The following is a 17,711-nucleotide window of genomic DNA, read 5'->3' on the forward strand; positions in this document are numbered from 1 at the left end:
GGGGAGGGTAAAAGACATCTTGTTTAAGGGAAAGAATTAATAGAGACAAATAGTAATGGGAACTTAAAAATGTTAAATTTAGTACTGTGACTAGGAAGAGCAGATCTGTCCAAGAAAGCAAGCCGACCACCTCTCACATTCCCATCACTCAGTGTGAAAACTATGCAGGAGGTAAGCTGCACAACAGCTCATTTCTACTTTCATCCAAATGGTATCGAAATGGTATCCAAGCAGAATCGTTCACAAAAAAATTAAGCCCTGTCCAGAGTACCACTTCTGTCTTACTCCTACCCACAAGAGCATTATTCATATTTTGAGAGGCTGGCAGTGAATTTTCTCATATGTCTTATGCACATGAGAGATTTGTCTTCAGATGTTGTTTCTTCAGGTGCTGCTCCACTATGGCTTTACCAAAGCCTCAGATGGACCAGTTTAGCTGATCTGTAGTTCAGCTGACGTCATGAGACATAAACTTCTTGGGAACAGTTCAAATGCAATTCCCTTTCTACCATGACGACACAGACCCAACAGCAGAGCAACTGCTGAATAATCAGAGCTCACGGTCTGAGGAGAGGCCCATGTCACCACGTTAACCTGGGGTGCACAGCTGCTTGTCCAGTCTAGCCTCATCTGATAAGCAAAGTCACAAGGACACATGTCACCTGCAAACTATTCCCAACTCTTCCCTTTTCTTAGCTCCTTCTGTTACCTAACCATGGCTCTTGGTTGGACATAGCCTATAGAAACAATGCTATTTTGCATATGTTACTTAAAAGTTAGCCTTACTACTGACTTGATTTGCTCTATGAAGGACAGAAAAAGAGAAAAAAGTGTTTCTAGTGTCTTCCCCTCCTGTGACTGTACTACTGATAACATTGGAGAAAACAAAGAAAAATGTAAACTAATATTTTAATGGCTCAAGAACAAAATAAACATTTTAGTGCGGTCTTCAAATATCCATTCCTATGGCTCAAACTTGAGTTCCAGACAAAGACACCAGAACTTCTGCCATCTCACAAGCGCTCTGGATTTACAATGACCGTGGTGCTGTACAGTACATATCATCTGAGGCCTTGACTTGGCAGACACTTAGAAAAGTGAATCAACTTCAAAAGGGATGAATCACACATGTGAAATGAGCACACATGTAAGAGTCTGTAGGATTGGGGCCTTAGGGTGTACACCTTCCACCAACTCTCTTTAAAGAAATGCAGGTGTAATGTATATCCAAACTTGACGGGCTTCATTCTTCTTAATGCTTGCTTCCCTAGCAACTGCAAGGGTTATGGCAGGATGAGCTTAGTTTCACTTGTTCACTTTTCTGCACGGTATCAGTAGGAACTGTACGCTCAAATAATGTAAGGACAAACTTCAGCGTACTTCTGGAATTGTTAATGTTTAGATTTTCACTCTGTCTTATATTTCCTGAAGTAATGTAAATGTAACCTTGCAAAATATCAAGTATTTAAATTCTTATTTATGTGGGAGGTAATTTTACTACCTCTAATCTGATGTTCTCACAGCAGTACACCAGCAACTCCCCTTTTTCAACCTTTTACCACTGTACTGTAAGTAAATGGAAGTGCTTTTACTACATAAAATATACACAATTTTTATTCAAGACATTTACCTGCTTAGAAGAGTTTCTGTTATTAAAAAAATATTATTCTATTGTTTTGAAAATGAATTATCCCTTGAGGGTACTCTAAGAAGTTAAAGGAATGCTACTAATTTTGATATGTCAAGCAACTGGCCTAAATTAACAGTGGTCTGTTTAACTTCATGCATAAAGTGAATGAGACTACACGCAAATTGCATAGTTACAAAGGAAAAAGCGGAAATGTACTTTATTTCTTATTTAGAAAGGGATTCCACATTTTACAATCTAAAGAAATAAAGAGTCACTTAGAGTCAAAAATATTAAGAGATTGCCTTTGGTATAGATCAAGTTGCTAGTCTGTAAGTGACAGTGCTATGTTAAGAAGCTTTTAAGAAGACGTAACTCCTGATCGTCTTTACAAATTATTAAACGGAAAACAGAAATCAGTCATCGTTATACAAATTTGCATGCTAGGTTAAGAGGCAAACCACTGAGCAATGTCACATGGAAAATTGAAAGAAACTATGTTTAAGATGAGTAGATTCTGTACTGCAATTATATTCCAATTAAACAAATATAAATTCTCAGAAAATGGGATTAACCTGATGCAATATTCAGTAAAATTGAGAAAGTCACAATATGAAACAATTTAAAACATTGACTTCTCGTTAAGGTCAGTTTCCCTCCCTTCCTCCTCTGCCATACAGTACATTGCATCAGGATAATCTCTTCACTTTCAGCACGCAACTGTTTAATAAACAAAATTTAAGTATTTCTGTACCTTAAATCTTTTAGTGGGTATCTAATTACACACATATAAAGCTGTCTAATCTTTACCAACCTCCTTTGTGTGCTTATCAGGGTGAAAATGTAGTGTGAGTACACAGCAGATCATAAATTCAAATTTATGAGATGAGTTCTAAGTCAACCCTTCCTCTCATTCCGACAGTAGAAACAAAAAGAGAAACTGAAAATGGTTATGGTGCAGTTTCCTTTTACAATTCCCCATATCAAAATGTGCGTGCAGTTTTAAAGAGCTTAAGAGTTATAGTAGGAGTCTAATATAGGAGTGGCAATGCTGAGGAATCCAAACAACAAGCTCATGTGAAATTCCTCAGGCAGTAGTTGGGTGCGGTAAAAAAAAAGAGTAGGTGCTTGATTTGCAGGAACATCTAATGGTATCTAATGCTTTAGCATTTTCTCACATTGGACTAGAGCCACCTCTATTCAGCTATGAGGTTATTTGTTTGATTTGCTGTTGGGCTTGTTTTTGCTTTAAGACTTTCAGGGTTTGCCACTGAAGGGCTTATATGCTCTTAAGATAAAGCAACAACTGCACAGCCATAGGGGACCATGCAGGAGGTATGGCGATAGCACAGTTTGGCCAGACAGAACTTCAAATCTCAAGTTAATAGGACCTGTTGAATTTTCTACATTTGGTGTTTGAGACAGGAAAAAAAAATATATTTTTGCAGCCAATGCAAAAACGGGCTTGTCAGACCTCCCAGGTATCAAACTCCAGCCTGAAAGACCAGGTGAACTTGTCAGCTTTAGAAAGCTGAAGAAATATCTGGGGACAGACACCCATGAAGACCATTATAATTCTACCTTTCCAAGCTCCTTTATGGAAAAAACCTTCTCTCCTGCCATCACACAGACTGAACGTGAGATAAGGAGCTGAAAGTGGATCAAAGGAACAAGGAGAGACTAGAGCATGCAGCTTCTAACATGTTGGAAGACCAATGGCTCTACGAATCCCCAGGCTATATAAACTGTTTTAAAATTAAACTTTTGTTAACTGATAACTTTCATATTCTGTGCCATGACCATTCCTTAAGACTACACAACATGGAAAAGACCAATAAATTGCATGTCCACGACTACCATTCAAGAGTTGTTGACATTCAGAACAACAGGAAGAGGAAATCCACAAAACAGGCAGAGCCACACAGCCATCCCATATAATTATGAGTGGGTGGAAGAGAAAAATCAAAAAAGCAGTCACCCAACAAGAGAGTCAGGCAAGCATAGGTGGAAGGGAAAGATTAAGACATGTCAACCGACCAGTATATTTTCTGCCAATTGAAACAGTCTGGTTTCCCCTTGATGGGAAAGGGGAGGGCAGAAAGAAAACAGACAGCCCTGGATCCTACACTTGCATTTCTAACAGTCAAAATGAGTATTCAGTTTGGCTCTGTTTTATAAGGAAGCCTCATAACAAAGAGTGGAGTCCTGGAATTATGGACAAAGACTTGGCGGGAAGGCAGCAATAAGTTACCTTATGCTAAATTTTTGCATGCGTACAAAGTTTTTTGCTTTCATTTCATGTTATTTCAAAAACACTTTTAATTTAGGCTAGTCACATCCTTTGAAACAGAGCTGTTTTGTGTTACTTTAACTTCTGTCATTTACATATGACTGCCGAGATAAAACAATACCAAAAAACAGGGGTGGACTTTAAATCAAAACTGATATAAGGTTTGTAAACTTTACATGAAGTGGTAAATAAATTATTTTCTTACCTGAACTTGATTGCATTCATCAGTGGGGTAGATCCATATCTGTCTCTAGCATAAACAGTTGCACCAGATGTCAACAGATACTCAACTAATGACAAATGGCCTTCAGAGGCTGCAATATGAAGTGGAGTTCGACCATCGTAGTCTTCACAGCTCAAGTTTCCACCCTAAAAAAGGACAGATCTTTCACATGCTAAAAAGATACTGGCTGCACATTTGATCATTGGTACAACAAACCACAAGTTGTTGTCCCACCAAAATATTAAGCTTGTCAAGCTTCCAGTGTTGATTTTACCACCAATACAGATATTTATTTTGCCTTCCATATGTTCTCCCCCCCCCAAATATTATCCCATTACAGCCCCTTCAGATAGGCTCTTTACTGCAGTACACCATACAGCAGCTTTGTGCCTAGAATCTGCTAATTTTACTTGTCTTAGTTTATTGTTATTTTCAAGATACGTCTATCCTTTTTCTAGACCTATTATCAAAGCCTCAAGAGTAGAGTTAAAGCTAGGAAAAGACAAAACAAAGAGGTGTAGAAGATGATACAGGGAAATAACTATTTCTTTTTTCAGGTATAAGCCAAGCTAGAGCTATCAGGAGAGCCAAAATCCTGATTTAGCACTGCACTATGTTTCACTTAAATATAATTTTCAAATTCTTTTTTTTTTTTTAATCATGACAAATTTACATTCAAAAGTTGGATACTATGAATATGCATAAAGAAAGTTAAATGAAAGAAAGCAGCATAAACCATTTTAAAGTGTTCCAAAGTTAGCAGATAAGAACTTGCATATTAATCCACCCATATTTTCACAGTTCAAAAGAAAATGTAAACAGCTGAGAACCAGATAGGGGAAAGAACATACCAGTTTTGAAAGGCAGAGACTGAGATGCCTAGAAACCAATTCTATTAGTCAAAGTACCTTGACTTACATAGTTGCTTCCCAGCTTCCTCGTATCACTTACAGCTATATTTAAAAATTAAAGTTTTGTACAAACAGTTAATTTTACATTACCATTTCTGCTATGGCTCTTATTGCATCTATGTCACCCAGTTTCGCTGCAGCACAAGCCAGAAGTGGAATTAATGCATCTCTTACAGCTTCTAACTCCTGAGAAACAAATAAAAGTAAACATTTAAAATCAGCCTTGCCTCTAATATAATTGATGTCCAAGTTATAACAACACTGCCTTTGCACTTCCAGGTGAAGTTTCCAAATTACTCATTTGGATATTTAAAACTGGTAGCATTAATTCTTGGAAGGAAAGAAGTCTCATGCTTATTTTACATTTTGTAGGTCTCCCATCCACAAAGATTTATCTTCCTCCCTAGCAACACTACAATTACCTGGTATTAATACCAGTTAAGTGCACATACTAATTACCATCTCTGCAGCGCCAGAGTTATACATCACTACAGGACGAGAAACAAGGCTGGTAGGAGTTGGAGAAGATTCTATCGTCCATTATCCTCAAGACTGCAACAACTTTATTCATGCGAATCCCCAAATATTTGTTTAACCTGTACTTCCAAACCTCTACTGCCAAGCCCCACAGACCCACTAAATAACCTCACAGTTCTTATACTAAAGAACCATGAATTCAGTATTCATACAGCTACTAAAAATCCCATCTTCCCTGACACTGAGGCAAGAGAAAGGCAAATGCTTTTATCTTAAAAACCAGTACGATAGCTTCTGATTTTCCATCTGGGAGAGACTAATATTAAAAAGCACAAATTATCTTCGTGTAATGCTTCCCTAGTATCATCCTTCTATGTCTGCACATACAATTAAGCTGTTTCACCCCTTATTATTTGGCTTGCTACAAACTGTCAATACATTTGACCACAAAAACACACAGCACTTTTTCATATCACTGATACCCTGAATTACAGCAACTGTCTGAGGCTTGCTATTGTAGCCAGCCAGCCAAGAAAATAAACTCAAGATGGGTCTACAAAGAAAAAAAAAAAAAAAGATAATATGTTTTTAATTAAAAACATTTTAATGCTATGCTTGTCATTGTGTCCTTTCTTTCTACCCCAATTGCCTAGCTGGGACGCTCAGTACTAAAAAAAAATAAGAATAAAAAAGGTCTAATGTTTCAATTTTCTTTCAGCTTTGTTGCTCGTTTTTAAGCTAGGTTCATTTAACTGAATTTAGCATTTACATGAGTTTGGTTTTAAATATTTAAGTATATACCTCCTTGCAGCTGATACTTAGAGATCTGGCAATCGCTTGAATAAACTTGCTATCTCTCAGAGAGATCTTGGCTCCTGTGGGTACAACAGTCATTTCTCCTCTTAGATTCTCACTCAGCATCTGAAAAGCAAGCAATCAAATCCTTTGTTAGCAGAGGAAAAATATGGTAGCAGTCTAATAAAAAAATCTTAGGATCGAGTTAGAAAATTGTTCGGAGGAATTATGGAAACTAATTGAACGCAGACAAAAGATTAAAGAAATAGTTACTGTGCCATGAAGACAGCAAGTATAAAAAGACAAAAGGAAGAAAAAGGGACGGGGAAATAAAACTTTCTTCTAAAGCAATGAAACCAAAATAAGCACATAACAAAACTCCTCCAATTTTTAGAGTATGCAGACAAACTTCCCTAGTGGGGTAAGTTTGTCTGCCCTAGTGGGGCAGACTACTTAAAAACAGAAAGATAGCGAGTAATTAGCAGAGTAAGGCTGAAGAACAGAATATTTGGAAATGCTGCCTTTGCCAGCATTTCCAAAACTCAGTACTCCAACACAGACTGTTTATTTAGGTCTCAAAGAGCCCAGTGCTGCCTGTGGACAGTCATCTATTTCAACTGATTTTCAAATAGCTCCATTAGCTCTGATTTTGTTAAAATTTGGCCATAGAGCCTGTTTTAAAAGCAGAGGGTTTACTGTAGTACTAATTATTTGATATTAAAGCAGGTGTGTAACAGTTTGCAGGGTGGGTTCATCCAATACAACCAGAAAAAAAAAAAGGGAAAAAAAAAAAAAAAAAGGACAGCTAATTAATGTGCAGAAATTGCTTGAACACAGTAATAAATTAAAATACTCTAAAAGATGGGTTATGTGAAATCCGGAGAACAGAGAAAGAAGCCATTCGTTAAGAAAAAGCAACTGGTTTCCTCAGTTTTGACAATTTTACATACTGGCACTCTTTCATTACAGGTTGCTGATGCAGGTATAAAGCACAGTTATTTCAATTAGAATTTTAGAAAGCAGGATTGTGAAAGTTTGCACGAAACAGATGTGATGTTGGAAGGAGGAATGCCCGAGGTTTACTTATGTCTAGGCATGCCCTTTATTTAAAAAAAAAAAAAAAAAAACTCTCAAGCGCTGACAACACTATAGCTGTCTGCTGGAAGAGTCCCATCACATACGTGTAACTCACTCAGAGGATACCAACTGCTTTTAGAGTTTGACAGGTTGAGATCATCGCTTTGCACAGGTAACCTTAGCAATTGGCACCTGTGCTAAATGAGCCCAATGCAGAAACCCTGTGTGCCTTACTCAGTCCTACCAGCTCTGCAGCCATTTGCATGTGTCTGGGGGCAAATTCCTTGCTTCTCCGTATTGAAAGAGAATCCTAAAATAACCACGCCAGCTTCAGGAGAGCTTCTGTCTCTTGGGAGACTATTGTTTGGTGATATGCTTAGCTGAAGATATTGCCACAGACAACATATTTCCAGGCTTTCTTCTTCTCCTGGTCTCTACCACTCATTCCTGCCCGAGCAACGTCGCATGCTGCTCCCTTAGTTGCGCCAACACAACGGTTGGTGGGTCTGCAGTGTGAGTCAAATGAGGAAATCAATCCTGCTTAACTTCAAGAAATTGTAAAAGTTATTTTGTTTTTTAAGCCATATAAAGGAGCTGCCAGCACTACCTCACAACACTGTGTAACACATTACAAAGGACAGCGTGTGAAGATACAGGTATACCTTGTGCCAGTGGTACATAAAATATAATGTCACCAAGTCCTCATTTGAGTAATTCAGCTACCTCACCTTGGCAAACTGAATCTCAAATTTAGTTTTAACCCATACACTAGGCAGGAAGCCAGCCGGAAAGTTTCTCCAGTCACAGGTCAAATGATCCTCTGTGCAAGCAGATTAAAGTCTGTGTTAAAAAAGAGGCTAGTATATGTATATTCCAGGGTCAGTGAGTGTACCAAGGGGGCACCAGTAAAGAGCCCGGGTTTCTAAAGTATATATACACAAACACATGCAATACCACAACTCACAACATTACGCTGCCTGTTAAGCATGTTCTTGCACAGAATATGTTCTTGCCATCCTCACAAAAAAAACACATAGCCCCTCCTCCTCTCATTTTTCAGAGCAAAGGCTTTAGCAAACAACTGAAAGCACAGAGTCTGAAACTGTTTGTAACCACAGTAAGTGGTACTTCCAGTCAACCCACTTAGGATCACAGGTATCCTAACATGTTAGTCTCAGAGCTCCTACTGGTTGGAAGCTATTGAGCATGAAATTAAGATCAAATTTGTCTCAATTTTAATAAAACAAAACACCATCATAAGATACACATGTGCACGCAGTGCTTAAGTCTAGAGAGTGACTCATCGTGATGTCATCTCCCAAAGTGTCAGAGTTATGATTTCACTGCATACAAACACAGAAACACATGCATTCCTGCAGACTGCTGTCCTTCTATCTAATTCAAAGTTGTATGCTCTTTGTATAAAGGAACTGTATCAATTTAGGGGAAAATGGCTTTATTAAACACCGATAAACAGAAAGAACAATGTTAAAGGGATTAAGATTTTAAAATCAGTTACAATTGGTTCTTAAAATAATCCTCTATTTTTGATGCATTTATAAAATATCTCTCTCACACTGACACAAGTAGTGGTGTAAAGGAGGAGGCTGCAGGTACCATATATTTTCAGAATTAGCTTTCTGTGAATGAGTCCTGGATCTTTACCAGACTAAGATCAATGACAAGATCTTTGCTGACATCAGTAGGGTTAGGATTCTGTCTCCCTTATGGATTTCCACATATGGGCTTTTATTACGGAAATGCCCAGGGTTGACTACTGCATTTTTGTGGCTTGGTTATGGTCTTCAATTGATTTATGCAGAGAATTCCTTTCTTTCCCAATCTATGTATGTTTATTTGCCTAACACTATTTTCCATAAGGAAAAAAACAAACAAGCATGTGACATTCACTTTATGGCTCTGGAACCAATTGCTTTTAAATGCAAGGAAGAAGCTCAAGGCATTCAGCTGAGCAGAAGTTAGCACAGCAGATGAGAAAGTTAAAGGCTTTCAAGGTCACACTGACATATTTACCTGTCTCTTCTCCTCCCAGCTAAGCTTATGCTTGCTAAGTGTGTATGACAGTTTAGTTAAGGCTGCCTCTGGTGTCATATCACCTCCAGGAATTACTCCAACATCAGCGAGAGTCTGAATAAAAAGAAATGATGACTCCAGTTAGCATAGCATTCAAAAATACTTGTGTGTACAAAAAACATACATGAGTGATATGTAGCAACACAGAATACAGTATGCAGCTGTGCCTCCACTATTTGTACTCCCACCTGTGATTTCTGTAATTTTAGCCATCAAATACTGGGCAAATACTAGAGCCAGATGAATAAAGCTGACTTGTACTTAAAATTCCTCTTCATGCAGGAACATGGAAGAATTCAACCAAACACTTGCCACGGTCACTCGCCGTGCTCAAACGGAAAGGTTACCGGTCTGTATCCAGCTATCTGCAGAGCTGCCAGATTACCTGTACTGAAAAGCTGCAGTTACTCCATTTTAACCCGGTGGCGTTTTGAACATTGCCAAGTAGGCTGTTCTCACTCAGACATATTTACCATTCTTTTATGGGGCATAACTTTGGATGAACTCCAGCACTACTGCGTGCTCACAGCAGGAGTACTTTCATATCCTTTCAGACTGCACTAGTAGTATATGATGGAGAACATAAAACTTAAATACGCACTTTACCCAGTTCTGACGAGAAAAGCTAAGAGAGATGATTCAATATTTTAAACTGATCTTTCTGGTAGTAAAAAGCAGAAGCATCTTTGCTATGGTCAGCAAGCTTCGTAAGTGTAGAGCAAAGACAAAGCAGATTTCAGATCTTCAGATAAATTGTACCTGGGCAAACATTCAGACTTCCCTAAACTACAGACCATCATCTTAGTTATTACGTGATGCTTCACAGTTAAGCATCTTTTAGTAGGTTCTTTACACTGATTTACTTTTAAATGCCTTGCATGTAATTTTCAGCTTTGAAACTTGTAGTAACTTAACTAATATTTTTAGCAAAATACAGCGACTTAATCGGCATGTTAACCACCTCTGAGAGCCCCAGAGTAACATTTTTAAAAGTCACACACACAAAAAAATATAGAGACAGAAGGTGAGAAATACTTAGGGCTTTTTCAGTGGGCTTGGGAGAGAGAAGGAGGAAAGGATTTCCTAGTTTCCTTCCTATGCCTGAAGTCCCCTCAATTACAAGTTTCTGCTATGCAGATGGCTCAGAGGCCACACATTCAGTTAATTAAAACAAATACTTCAAGGGAAACCAGGGACTCAGCTCACCCACTGGACTAGCATGAATGAGTAAAAAATGGCCTAGCCACATGCAAAGACCTGTGAAAGACTTCATTTAAAGAATGAATATATATATATATTTAGTTAACATTACAGCAAGTTTCCAGCATTCATCCAAACTTCCTCCATTGAGCATTTCCTTATGAAATTGAGAAGGCAATGAAAGAACAAGAATGAAGTAATTTTGCAGGACTTGGCTCTGTCAGTGGCATCTCAAAAGATGCCAAGAAAACAGGACAGCCTCCATCAGTGGATGCTGAAGCAACATAATACATACTCCACATAAAAGATGGATGCCAGAAGCGAACACATTTCAACACAGCATTACAGTGGTTTACTAAGACAAATGCTAGTGACCTGAGTAGAACAACAGTCTAGATTAAAGTGCAAAAAGCCATTTTTAGAGTTGTCCACTTGGAGAATTTTTTACCTGGAGCTGAGTTGTTTGTTGTTTTTTTTCCCTCCCATATACTTCAATAATTTATTTGAAGCAGAAGATCACATAAAACCTAGGCTTCATTTTCATGTTTTCAAATACAAGCTTGGATGTCTTTATTGACTTAACTGCTTTCTTTCTGTGTGAACTGTTTTATATAATCCATGTATTCCTATTTTTATTTGCTACAGAGCATGAGATCTCTGCAGAAGTTGATACTTCTCAAAACACCCCCATTAAGTTAGGCAAAATTTTAGCAACACTCAAATGACTGCTCATTTCACAATACAGCAACTTAGAATACTGAATAGGTGAACAAAACATGAAAATCACTTTTGCTTTCTGCTAAAAACAGACTATATGATCTTGAAACAAATACAATCTAAAGCTGTGTCAAAACCAATGTTAAAATAGGCAGGTTTCAGCACCAATTTAGAGGATCTACGTTTGTCTTGCAATCGATGGCAAGACCAACCAACAACAAGAGCAGTCAATTAAGAAGCTCTGCCAGACAGGTGGTTGCTCCCAACACAAACAGGTGTCTAAAAGAGGGGGATGAGTCACCCTCTGGCAGCGCTTCTTGGATGTTTAATGGCTGGTCTTTTTATAAAGGCCAGTTAAACCAGCTTCCTTCACACCACCACATGCAACATGCACTCTCATATGGCTTTGAGCTCTTATTAGTCTTAGTGATGTCATGTCTTAATACACAATTAAGAAACTCACTACAAAATGTCCCGAATATTAAGAGCATTTACACAAAGTCTGCTTTAAGCTGGCTGAGTTAAACACAACTGATTTCCATTCTGCCAGACAGATGCTTCCTTACTTACTATTCTCCCAGTTCCTCTATGAATTCAGTTGCACTTCTAGTCAAATAAAACAATGATATTTGGAATATTGCTTGGAATTGCAGGCTTTCCTCATGTTCCTGTATTTTAACTAAGTAACTCCTAGCCTATCAAATACTACTCTATTTGATCATCTGATCCACAAGCTAGATTCTAGCTCAGTGAATGCCTTCAGGAGGGACTCTAACAATCTAATGCAAGGTATCCTGGAGAGCTACACACCACAGGAGCAAGCAGACAGTGATTTGGTATTTTAGCTGACTATTTAGACCATTCAGACTAGGAGTAGCAATATTATGTTTGCAGATGTATTTAAATGCTTCCAGCCTAAGATTTTTCTGGTATAGTTATTTTACGAACAATATCTTCAGTTTAACAAATTTGGTTTTATACACCGGGATTACTAGACTTATACAATCAAGTTGTATCAGTGAAATGTTTCCTTACACAGCAGTAGAGTCTGAAATCATTGCACAACCCTCACCTGCCCTGTTGCATAGACTGTTGTAACAGACCCTCGTAAGCACTGGGTGCAGTTTAGAATCACTACTTTTCGTCCAGTTGCTTTCTTGAGTTCCTCTAGCAAGTCTTCTCTGTTATTTGGGGCATTGCCAGTTCCATATGTTTCAAGTACAATGCCCTCAATTGGAGGCTGAAGAAATGCTTTTACCTGTTTAAAAACAAGACAGGAAACTGAGACAAAGGATGCATTCATGTCACATTAAGATTTTCACATACAGCACAGTTTTAAAAAATGGGCTATTCCCGTTATAAGGATCTGATGTCTTACAGTCTTCTCATGCTCTTCTGTACATCCTATTAACAGTAACAGATTATAGAATAACTTTTGAGAGTTATTGAGAAATTGAGAATTTCACTCTTTAGTTTCCTTTAAATTCCTGGAGGGATAGGCTTTAAAATAAACTATTTTCCAGTCATGACCTTAGTGTGAGAAAGGATGCTATTGTTTAAGTACCATTAACAGGCTATATGGTTGCACCATGGAGGAACAAAAGGGTAGATTTACACTTACAAAATAAATACAGAATTATTAATTCAGATTAGAACACACACCCCTGCCCAGATTTGTTACTTCAGCAAAGAGTTTTGCAAACAAACATCTGCCTAAGAGACTCTCTCACCTTTCAGGATAGAACATTCTAATGAAACATGGAATTTTTTAACTCAAAAAATAATTGGTTTAACTGAAGGTATTTAAAAAAAAAAAAAAAAAAAAAAGTAATAATTCATTCTGGGACAACTATTAGTTGTTAGCTATTCTGCCTCAGTGTAAGAAAATGCCTTGCAAATTTCTCTTTCTAGAAAGATGTATTTTAAACAACCTAGATGTTTCACTGCTGATTACATATGCTAAATGCAATACGCTGTAAGCCCCCCTGAGACTAACTATGCAGTTGGAGTTTTATTGCAAATATACCACCCCTCTGCCTTCCCATCTGTTCATATTCACCTAAAAAGAATAGTAATATAATTGAGGAGTGCTGCTTAAACTACTGGATTCAATTTAAGATGGCAACAGCCATGAAAGACCCGTCAATTTAATGGAACTGGTAATAGAGAAAAATTTAAAGACAAATCTACCTAAAACCATAGCTCCGTGAAACTATTTGTAAAGGCTCAGAGCAGCAAAATCCCACTTTGAATCTTCAACTCTGTATGAATACTGAGGATCATGCATCAGTGTGAGATAAAATGAACCTTGAAAAAGAAGCTTGAGCTGTAGGTCACCTCCACCCTTCATATTATGTATTCTTTGGCAAGTTATCTAATAATATGCCTTAATATGCAGCAAGAAAGCATTTCCACAGTCATCGTAGCCTATACCTCTGTAGAAAAGTACACTTGAGCTATTTATGAGACCTTATAAGAAATTAATTTTAAGTTCCAAAGCCCAGACAGTTTAGATAAAAGGTATTTTAAAAGCTTTTATGAATAGTTTATGGTGTATGAAAATAGTCTCTGAATGCTCTGATATTACAGAAAATGTTTATCAGAAGAAGACAGATACTTTCCCTTCCCTAAAAAAAAACAACCACTGGTACTACTCCAATGTAGCTTTCCTACTACAGCTTACTAATCAAGTATTTGAGAATCACTTCATCTACTTCCAAAATTAAGTGGTGTCACTTACAGCAGCAGCAGTGATTCCTGGGAAGATTCGCAGAAGCCCAACATTCCTGTTCATATTGGTGTGAACTCGAAATTTCTTTTTGGTATTGGCTCTCCACACTGTTTCCCAGTTTACTGTTAAAGAGAAATTGTATTTTAAATGTAATACTAAAGACGTAATATTAAGTACCTTGGTAGCACCTCATACTTAGAGCATTACTTTAAAAAATGTTTCTTATATAGGAGACTCATGAAAGATGATGTTTTTTTTTAAAGAGGAAATGAAGACCCATTTAAGATGGCAGCCTAAGCAGCTGATCTAACACACTTTATTTATTAGGTGCCACAAAATATGACTTCAAGGACGTATGCAGGTCAGACTCAACTGACCTGCATATATTTTAGCTTTAATTCCAAAAGAGTATACATTCCGAGATAAAACAGTATTACTCATCAATATTTCTGAGTTAGTGCCCTTCAAAGAGATGTTTAATAAATATACTTGTTTCAATATAATAGTATTTTATAGCTAAGACTTCCAAAATGAATATTTTATTTCAATAACCATTAGTGAATATATACTACAACCTCTTCAAAAGAAAATCCTGATAGCAGTAAAAACCATTGGAGTGCACAACCCAACTGGTTCACAATGCTGACCATGTCCCGTTAGTGTCCACTCTCCCAGTCCAAAGTGCTCAGCAAGTCTCCAGCACCAGGCTGTTATGCACGTCTGGCATAGGCGATCCGCTGACTTGACACATGGATCAGAACTTACTGTTACCTAGCTGGACTGATATCAGCCCGGATTAACGTTTAGAAAGCAGACCTTCATCTTCTTAGACAAGAAATATGACAAATGCAGTTACTGTTGCTGCTAATCACCTCCTGAGTTTATTATGTAGTTACTAATGATTAAATAAAATAGCAAGGATTCAATTAACTCTGATTATACATTTAGAGCCAGAAGCCAGCTGTTTAACTAATAGTTTGTTTGTGCTGCATTATTAGAAGCCAAGTCATGCATTATTGATTTCAAAATTTTACTACTTCAGTGTAGGAGCCCAGTGTTGGTAGTGCAGGCGTCTGTTACAAGTACATGAAAGAAGTTTTACTAACAGCAGCCAACAGCCCAGAGCATCATGTTTCAATGGAAGTAGACCTTACTGTGTAGCTCATCATGATCTAAGCTTTTTAGATTTTGGAGAAACCAAATTTTGATACTGATGTGTTCTCAGCCATGTGAAGAGTTACTCACACCAATTACTGTTGTAATCAGCAGACAGCCATTTCCAAGAAAATTCAGAGTACATTTAAAAACCTGCATTGAAGCTTACTCCATTGTTCCATTATCAGAGATACCAAAAACAGTATAATCCATAAAGTCAGGACAGAAAATAGCAGTCACCTGGAAGACTTTGCGAACTTTCCCTTTTTGTGGTGCCTGTAAACATCTACAGCCTCTGTATGTTCCTTCTAAAAACTATCATGCATTGCAGTTGGCTTGGCACCCTGTTTACCCTATCCACCCCAGTTCAGCACATGGATTCCTAATGCTCTGGCAAATAGAGAACAGAAATACAGACAGCTTCCACCATGTGTTTGTGAGAAGCATGGTTCTGAAATCACCTGGCTGGACTTAGTAGTTGCCCAAGTAGGTCTAAAAGGCCTCCAAGAGCTTTCCAGAGAATGTTATGAGAACTGCAGGAGACAAATGGGTAAGTGCACAAAGCCATGTGTTTGTTCTACTTGAGGTTCATAGGACTGGCTAAGCACATTCACCCAGGAGCATAGTGCTTTAAGAAGCAACAGTGTCTGGCAATACATTAAATCCTTCCAACTTTCCAACAGATTAATTCTTTAAAAGCAGCCTCCTCTGTGAGAAGGGATGGCAATAAAATTGTATCAGTTTCTTTATCCTCCATAACCTAGGAGTCCCTGCCAAAACTTTATAAATGCGTACTACTAAGTTTGGCAACTGCTAGCATCCCTAAGTCTTTAACATACTTGAAGAATGAACTGAGGAAACCTGCCTTGGCATGGTTGACTAAGATATTGCCAAAAGTAGAAGACCAAGGCGAGAGATCAGAGGATAGGTTCAGAAATCCAGGCCTGTACCTGTACACTTGGAGTACACTCTCCCAAATAACACATCATCTTCAAGATAAATATAATGCATTCAGACACAGTACAGTGATGCAATTCCAAACTATATTAAAAAAAAAAAAAAAAAAAAAAAAAAAGAAGAACTAGAGATCGTCCCTGAGTTAATATTCTCTTGGTCATGAATCTCCTCAGCCTGCATAATGTGCACAGTACTGCAGACTCACTGCACTGAATAAACCAGTTGTTCTGCAGCCTTTGGCTGTAGTGTGCAGCAATCTGTTTTGTTAAAGAAAAAAATCATCTCAGGCATCACTAACAGTTCTTAAGAAACTCATACAAACAAGTTAAGTACAAAAAGTTCTATGTGTTGGTGTTTAACATTTTCTTCTGTGGATAAGAGTGACTAATTAGGGATATTCAGGTTAGGCACAACAGAAAACAGTCACCTGTCCTGACTTGGATGGGCCATGCTTGTGAAGAGTTTAAGTTATATAGTGTGCTGTGTTATGTAAATACAGATACAAAGCTAGGGAACAAAACTAAGTTAGCAACTGGTCCTGCACAGCAGAAAGTTCCTAAAGCAATGTTACGTTAAACAGAAAGGTAATAGCTATTTACATCCTGTATTGAAAGTGGCTTGGGATAGAAAAGGTTGCATTATTCAAGGACATTATATTCAAGAAACTAAGGCTTTTTGTTTATTTTCCCAAACAAAACAATCACCTAAACGATACTCTGCTATTCCCAATCTCTCCCTCCCTCCCAAGCACTACAGCTTTTCAAAGTACAGGTCAGAACAACAAATTTGAAAGGGAGGTATATACCTAGGTCACAAAGTAAACTCTTTCAGGTTTGAATCCTCTGAAGCCTGCCTAGCTTTTGTTCTCCTCCTGAGCCTCACAGAAGCAACTTTGCAATCACTGGAGAGGCAGCTTCAGCCTCCTGAGGATACTGGGCAAAGTAGAGCTAAGAAAAAACACTGTCCTCCTTCACATCCCAGGGTTAAACAGGGAGGCAACAAGGAAACATCCCAGAGTATTTTTCATTCAAGAAAAAAAAAATAGTACAACTATACAGAGTCCTTATCTTATTCAGCTTTATTCACACACACACACACAACTATGGTGATAGGGTTAGTATGGAAAGAAAAAATCAACCTAACTGAAAAATAAAATAGAAAAGAGAACAAGAAACTCAACAGTCTAGAAAGCAGCAAGGAAGGTTTTTTTTTTTTTTTTTTAAGAGCGCCTATGCCACAATGCAGGTTTCAACTTATAATGGGAGAGCTATAACTAAGAGCGACACCTCCCTTAGGAGTGGTGACTGAACTCCAAGTTATGAAATCAAACAAGAAATACAGCTTTTCTTGATTGCAGAGCTCCACACAAACAGCAACACTTTCTTCTCATCTCTCTCTGCTGGGCCACTGGCGAGCCGTACCATTATATAAGCTGCCCCAGCGTTCATTAGAATTCA

At 37.9% G+C, this 17,711-nt stretch overlaps 1 protein-coding gene across 1 annotated transcript in view; it reads right to left on the bottom strand.

The window, feature by feature from the left end:
* ASPG (asparaginase) overlaps positions 1–17,711 on the bottom strand; it is a 45,076-nt gene that overhangs the window by 8,473 nt on the left and 18,892 nt on the right. Inside the window, exons 7-12 of the mRNA XM_082760501.1 lie at positions 14,152–14,264; positions 12,484–12,669; positions 9,435–9,548; positions 6,330–6,449; positions 5,142–5,237; positions 4,123–4,286 (exon numbers count right to left, since the gene is read on the bottom strand). Coding sequence (XP_082616627.1) covers positions 4,123–4,286; positions 5,142–5,237; positions 6,330–6,449; positions 9,435–9,548; positions 12,484–12,669; positions 14,152–14,264 — 793 coding nt within the window. The remainder of the gene's footprint in view (positions 1–4,122; positions 4,287–5,141; positions 5,238–6,329; positions 6,450–9,434; positions 9,549–12,483; positions 12,670–14,151; positions 14,265–17,711) is intronic.

The sequence above is a fragment of the Aythya marila genome (genome assembly GCF_965140915.1).
Source record: "Aythya marila genome assembly, chromosome: 5".
Taxonomy (NCBI): domain Eukaryota; kingdom Metazoa; phylum Chordata; class Aves; order Anseriformes; family Anatidae; genus Aythya; species Aythya marila.